This window comes from Lepisosteus platostomus, chromosome 12 (genome assembly GCF_059453375.1).
Source record: "Lepisosteus platostomus isolate fLepPlt1 chromosome 12, fLepPlt1.hap1, whole genome shotgun sequence".
Taxonomy (NCBI): domain Eukaryota; kingdom Metazoa; phylum Chordata; class Actinopteri; order Semionotiformes; family Lepisosteidae; genus Lepisosteus; species Lepisosteus platostomus.
The window spans coordinates 34,553,500-34,560,972 of record NC_142622.1 but is presented as its reverse complement, the minus strand read 5'-3'; the positions used below and the strand labels follow the sequence as shown (position 1 = coordinate 34,560,972).

At 38.9% G+C, this 7,473-nt stretch overlaps 1 protein-coding gene across 1 annotated transcript; it reads right to left on the bottom strand.

Annotated features, from left to right (window-relative positions):
* Positions 1-1,751: 1,751 nt before the first annotated feature.
* Positions 1,752-6,926, bottom strand: LOC148651449 (uncharacterized). The gene is made up of 4 exons (XM_088601725.1): positions 6,647-6,926; positions 6,159-6,303; positions 4,373-4,481; positions 1,752-3,978 (listed from the first exon to the last, which is right to left on the bottom strand). The coding sequence occupies exons 1-4, from the start codon at positions 6,723-6,725 to the stop codon at positions 3,853-3,855; spliced, it is 459 nt and encodes a 152-aa protein (XP_088457851.1). The 5' UTR covers positions 6,726-6,926; the 3' UTR covers positions 1,752-3,852.
* Positions 6,927-7,473: the final 547 nt, after the last annotated feature.

The following is a 7,473-nucleotide window of genomic DNA, read 5'->3' as shown; positions in this document are numbered from 1 at the left end:
AAACGAAAGAATGTTTATGGATGTATTCGTGTTATGTTTTCAATTGTTACACATTATTGTAAATATGATTTGTCAGGTATTATTTACGTTTCCTAATTTGTTTCGCAATCCTAAAATGTTACTTTTGCTGCACAGAATGTTTGGCAAACCTCGAGTCTTAACAATGCAAGGAGATTCTTCTCCTGTGGCACATTGTGCCTTACTTCTTAATTAAGTCAGAAACGCCTCCAGTCCCTCATTTCTGTTTTTATTTGGTGTCCTAACATAGCATTAAGCCCGTCGTTTAGACGTCCAAGCCCGTCTACATTGTATGGGCGACAGGGCCTTCTCCTGCTATGCCCCCAAGCTCTGGAACTCTTTGCCCAAGGATATTAGAGAGTCACCTTCTCTAAACTCCTTCAAATCTAGACTCAAACCCTTCTTCTTCAGAAAAGCCTTTACTTAACTGGTTCCATTCTTCACCCTTCTGCTCTTCTTAATACCACCTTCCACGGTCTCCTCTATTGTTATTGTTGTATTGTTGTAATTATAATTGTGTCCTATCTTGTGAAATCTTCTTAATTATTGTTGTAGTCTTCTTATTTATTGTTATTGTCATCCTGTAAAGCGCATTAAGAAGCCACCTTTAAAGGCGCTATATAAAATAAAGTTTATTATTATTATTATTATTATTATTATTATTATTATTATTATTATTATTAAAATACCTATAGTATATATATATATACCTATAGATGACCATCCTCTGCTGGATTAATTCATTTTTCATTCGGGTTTACTTTTAACCCTGTCCTCTCTTTGAGAAAACCCAACAGTTGTGATTTGTATGATATTCCTAAATATAGAAGCCACGCATGGTTTAGTGCTGTGATGACAGTGACTTCCAGACAGCAGTAACTATAGTTAAAAAGCACATGCAGAGCCCTGACATTTGTGTCTGCAAGTGTGATCTTCCTGGTGGTATTTATGCACAAAGAAGGGTAAAAAAGATCTTTTTCCAGATACATAACACACGTTTGCCAATTGGTTGTCTTTTATTTAAAAATATTCAGATAAGTGGGCACGTTGGTGAACCTGAATTCAGGTCTGGACCTGGGTTGCTCTTTATATGCAGATTGCATGTTCTCCCTGTGTTCATGTTTCCTCCCACAGTCCAAAGACATACTGGTAGGTTAATTTGCTCTGATGTGAATGGATGTCTTCCCTGCGATGGACAGGCGCTCATCCAAGGCATATCCTTATCCTAGCCTTGTGCCCATTTTTTGCCACGGTAGGCTTTGGCGCCCCCTACATTGGATAAACAGTTACAAAATGGATGGGTGGAAGGCAAGGAAAGGTGACTTTCTCACACGTAATGGACACGGCTCACCAGATGTGAGATCTGACATGCCATTTGTAAGGAGTTAAATAAAATTTGGTTTGTGGTATGGTAGTGCTGAATGTGTCCAGTTCGTTCCCCCATGCTGCACTGTAGTGAACATAACATTATTAAGCTCAGTATATATTAAGGGTTACACAATGTAATTCTCTTTAAAGAATGAAAACAATGAAGCATGGAAAGCATGATGAGTTCTGTGATGAAACCAAAGGCACTAAGTGTAACAAAAAAGGAATTGTCAGTCATTCATTATCATTTTATGCTAGAATATGTGATTGTCAAGAAACCAATGTGTTATATAACAGACTAAATATTAAAAGAAAATGAATTTGTCCACAACAAATTGTTTTGGAGAATTTGAAATGAATACATATTTTCTTAATCTTTTTAACAAATGCTTTATCATTATTCTTTGCTTACATTCATGGCAAAACAATGTAAATTTAATTACCACAAAAAATTGATTCTTTACAGAAAAAAATACAAAAACACTTTATGTACTTAATGGCATTTTTTCTCACATAAAATTAATTCTCGGAACGGCAATTCTCTCCAGTATTTTACAAGCCTGGCATTCTGAAGTCAATAATGCCTGACAGATTAGCAGAGACTGCCAAATTGCTGACAAGTGGAGAACCTCCAAGTTTATTAGCTTGGACAGGCTGTTCAGGGACACATGACTTATGCCACCCAGGATACCCAAGGATAGTCACTTTCTTATTCTTAAGCCACTCTGCTGTAGCTCTGGCTTTGTGTTTTGGGTCTTTGTCCTGCAGAAAGGTGACTTTCTGTCCCTGTTTTAGATCTGAGACAGATTTTTCATTAATGACCTGTACTTTGCTTCATCTCATGTTCTTATCAGTCTTGTCAAGCTTCTCAATTCTTCTGGTTCTTAGAAGAACCAGAATCACAACATATTGCTGTCACCACCATGATTAAAAGTACTGTAGGGATGGTGTTGACTGAGTAATGTTCTACGCTGGGTTTGTGTCAGATATAACCCTTGGCATTTATACCAAAAAGTTATAATTTTGTCTTGTATGACTACAAAACCTTTTGCTACTTGTTTTCAGTATCTCATAGGTGCTTTGGTGCAAACTCCTTGTGGGATTTAAGATGTTGTTTTCAGTTTTAAACAAGCCTCTTTTGTGGAGTGGCCAGGATATTGCTGAGCCACGTCCATTTTCTCCTACCTTGCTGAACTCTGTACCTCTTTCCAAGTTATCATTAGGTATCCCTAACCAGTTTCTTTCTTGCCTGGATGCTCAGTTTGAAGTGTCTGAGCGCTCTGTCTCAGTCCTAAGCTATACGCCTTGTTCACCTATGATTGTACAGCCACTTACAGCAGCAACCACATCATTATGTTTGCAGATGACACCACTATTATTGGGCTTTTCAACAACAACGATGAGTCCGCATACAGGAGTGAGGTGGAGTATCTTACAAAATGGTGCCTTGACAACAATCTGGCCCTGTCAACAAGACAAAAGAACTCATTGTGGGCTTCAGGAGACCCAGGGGGAGTCACGCCCCCAATCAGCATCAATGGCACAGCAGTGGAATCTGTCAGCTGCTTCTGGTTCCTTGGACTGCAGATCTCCACCAGCTTGGCTTGGACTCGCAACACTGTAGCGAATCTGAAAAAGGCACAACAGTGCTTGCACGTTCTGCGGTACTTAAAGAAATGCAGTATGAGGAAGCAGTTCCTCTTGAACTCTTACTGCAGTGTCCAGCACCATAGAAAGTGTCCTCACTACTGGCATCACTGTGTGGAACAGCAATACTACAATGCATGAAAGAGATGCACTACAAAGGATTGTGGCAACGGCACAGAGGATTATAGGATGTAATTTGCCATCAATCGGTGAGATCCACACCATCCGCTGTTGCAATAAAGCCCAATCCATCATTTGGGATCCCAACCATCCCGGCCACAGACTGTTCTCCTCCCTGCACTCTGGCAAGGGTACCGCACTGTTAAAGCAAGGACCACTAGACTCAAGAACAGCTTCTATCTCACTGCGGTACGCGTCTTCAACAGCTAACTGCCATGCCTTAATACACATCTGCACTACGCACTTTTTACATACTCTACCATTTGTTTTGGTCTCACTGCTACATATTTATTTATTGTTCTTGTTGCCTGCATTGTGTGGTGTTGTCTGTTGGAAAAAGGACAAAAAAGTACATAGTCAATTCCATATCCAAGTACTAAGTATATAAGTATATTATACTTTATTACATTGTGTGAACACTTCCAATACCTATTCGTTACTTGAAATATATAACAAAGCGTAAAATTACAATTAAAGGTGGCTGTTTTTTAACATTAGATCATTCATTTACTTGCATTGAAGAAAGCCTACTGTGACTGAAGCATGGACATAAAATGAATTATTGCCAACAAAAGTGAAATACATGTACTGTATTGTAGAAATTAGAATGGGAATTTCTGTGTGACGTTAGGCCATTTTCTATTGGTCCATCATTCTTCCAGATCCGAAGTGGCAGTTGTCAAAGAGAAGCTTGTAGCCAGGGCCTCCAGCTTTCACGAAGTCACTGACCGTTTTTGATCCTTGGAAATTCTTTGTCTCGATGATCTGAAATTCATGGAAAATGATCAAAGAGGCCTGGTTGATAGTGTCACATTTTTAAATTAGCTTCTCCTTTGTTGGATTTGAAAAAGCACCCACTTTAGTAGCAGATTTATACAAAGCTTCTTTTCCAATTGAACAATAACAGAGCTCAGTTCCCAATCACACCTCTAATATTATATTCCCATTGAAAATATTAATCAGTACGGTAAAACCTTATACAGACCCACAATCAATGCATTCTAATAAAAGATTAAATGCACAATGTACTGTAAAACAAGTAAATGATTCATAGGCTCACATCTACATTCCATTATGTCTTCTGAAAAAAATTCAGTGTAAAGATTTTCAGAACTCCACGTACAAATGTAAAATGAACGAAACTGTTGTAAATACTTACTTCCCATTTAGAACTCATATGGCGAGCATCCACCACTACAGTCTGTGAGCTTATCCCATAGCCATCCCCTTTGTGAACCAGCCACTTGGATCCATCAGCTAGTGTCACTCTGACCAGAAAAAAGAAGATATTCTTCATTACTATAGCGCCTTGCTAAAATATTCACACTCTTCCAAGGATTTCACACTTTGCTCAATTAGAAATGGGATATGTGTTATTTTTAAGTCAATATTCCTATGGATGAATGGTCAAATTGAACCTTGTTATGTGCAAAGGAAGTGAACTGTCTGTCAAACCGCAAAGAAAAATCAAAACCCAGAATATTTATTTGGCACAAGTATTCACGCCCCTTGAATGAGCACTTGGTGGTAGCACCTTTCACAGTTATTACAGCTGCCAGTCTTTCTGGATAAGTCTCTACAAACGTTGCACACCAGGATGGTATGATGTCTAGGTTTTTAGCAGCCTGAAGCAGGTTTTCCTATAAGGTTTGCCTGTAATTTGCTCTATTCATTCATTGTTTCCCAGTCACTGATGACAAAAGCAGTCCCTTAACACGATGCTACAGTACCACTACTGTGTTTGACTGCAAGGATGGCATTTGATTTGGTTACGTACTGTTTTAGATTAATGTTGGACATTACGCATTGCATTTAGACTGGGTCCAAATTGTCTAGTTTGACCAAATACATTTTGCCGCATTTTCAAACTCTTAATGTGGCTCAGAGATGGGTTTGCCAAACTGCCATACAATCCAGCTGTACTATTGTTGTCTTGAGGAGACTTTCTCCTTATCTAAGCCATTGAACTCAGTAGCACTCAAAAAGCTGACATTGACCTTAAGTTGGCATAATTAACCTGTTTCCTCCTTGCCTGGCTGCTCAGTTTTTGAGGGAAAGTCTGATCTAGGTAGTTCATGATTGGTACGATACACCTTCTACTTCTATGTGACTAACTTCACTGCATTCAAAGGTATAGTTTCTTCTATTTTTTATATCCTTTCTGCCCCTTTCTACAAGTGTATTCCAGGGTTGTTTTGAACGTTCCTTGGTCTTCATAATTGAAGCTTGAATGTCAGTACTTGACTGAGGGAGTTCATATAAACCACTATTATTGCACATAGACAGTGTTGATTGAATTAACTGAGAGACTTGTCAAAATAAAATATTCCAGCAAGAAATGGGTGGAAGGCAGGATATACCACAGTGCACACACACCAGAGCCAATTTGTCCCAGAGGTCAACTAATATAACCAGAAACAAACCCACACAAACACAGAGAGACCATACAGGCTCCACACAGATAGCACCCCAGGTCTGGAATTGAACCCAGGGTCCCAGCACTGCACGGCAGCAATGCCTAACCACTGTGCCCCCTGCTTGGCCTACTGAAATATTAAAAAATAAATAAAAGATAACAGAAAATAAAGAAGGAAGAGGGACACAGTGCAGAATTAAGTATTTTCATGTGACATATAGTGTGTAACTGACAGAGGTACTTGCTGTGCACTCTCACGTCCTTCACTACATAAGCAATTCCTACCTTATTAACCATGTGAAAATACATTTGCTTTGCAAATCACCATCCGACAACAAACAGCTGCAGTGAAGGCCATTCATTATATCAAACCCCACAACAGAAAGTGGCATTACAAATCCTCAGCCCTGTAGTTGAGGAAGAACCAGGGTGACAATTCAAGTAGATGTCTTACACCTGTTAAATACTCTTCAAAAGAACAGCGTGATACATTTGAGATGTAAATGTACTGCGGTATTATATTATTTACCTGACTCCTGTGTGGCTCAACGGCCCCAGAGTAAAAGACCAGCCATCGAGGGGTCTTTTCATTCTGTCAGCTACATACACCGGAGAGTTGTACAGGCGGGTGAGGTCTGACTGAAGGGACAGGTCATAGCTGTAAGATCTCCCCCCTGAAGACAATTAACATTTCTGTTATCACACGCTTCTTCATTACTTTGACATGTTTGTTAAGCTATAAGGATCTTAGAACTACCCTCTCCCTGTACACAAATATATATATATATCACCAGCTAAACTGACAAGTTAAATGACAGTCTTACTATGCACAGAAACATCCATAGCCACATTTGTCATGCATACAGGTCAAAATGTGCTTTACATTTTTAAAACTATCCCTTTATCTCAAACACAAACAAAAGCAAGTAACACTGAAGTGTAATTTAAGATGTGTTTTAAATTTTAAAATCCCAGTATTCATTTTAATGTAAATATCACTAAATATAGTGTACAAACCACCGCCAGATGAGGAGGCCACAGTCAGAACCAGTGTAGTCAGGAGACAGATGCCGAATACTGTCCTGAAGGAATGCATTGCTGAAGCTGGAACAGTTAAGTCGTGCAGTTGAATTCAAGCTGCTTCTGCGGAATGAACTGTGAGTGAAATGTTTCGATGCTGCCTTTTATACAAATCAAATTCTGACCTATCGGCCCTTAAAACCAAATTACCTTACTATTCAAACAAGTTAAGTTAAAAATCAACATTTTCCATAGAGATTCTGGACAAAAACAGCTCCAGCTTTTTTGTCATCTATTGCGAAATTCTTCATTGTGAAACATTGGAAGTTCCAGGGAAGAGAATGTGTAACTGAGGCCAAATGAGGACTAAATCTCTTTTGAGCACTTGAAAAGCAAACTATTGTGCTTTTATTTCTAACGTTTGGGCTCATTCAAAACAAGAGAGTAATTTAGTTTCATTGACCTATTACATGTTCTTGCTAACAAAATATATTTTATATACATCAAAACCTAGATGCCAGCTTGAGATATTCCTGTAAGACGTGAAAGATTCTGAGTGCACAATTAACAGTATATGAAAAGACCCTCTCAAAGAAATCCTTTTCAGAGGCAGAGCTGTAACTTTCCTGCTAGCCATTAATGAAGACAAATAACCAGTTTAAAACTTAATTAGTGACACAGTGTGGGGCTCTGGGTTCAATTCCAGACTTGGGGTGCTATCTCTGTGGAGTTTTTGTATGTTCTGCCCATTTTCTTCAGGTGCTCCAGTTTCCTCCCACAGCCCAAAAATCATATTGGTAGTTAATTGGCTTCTGGGAAAATTG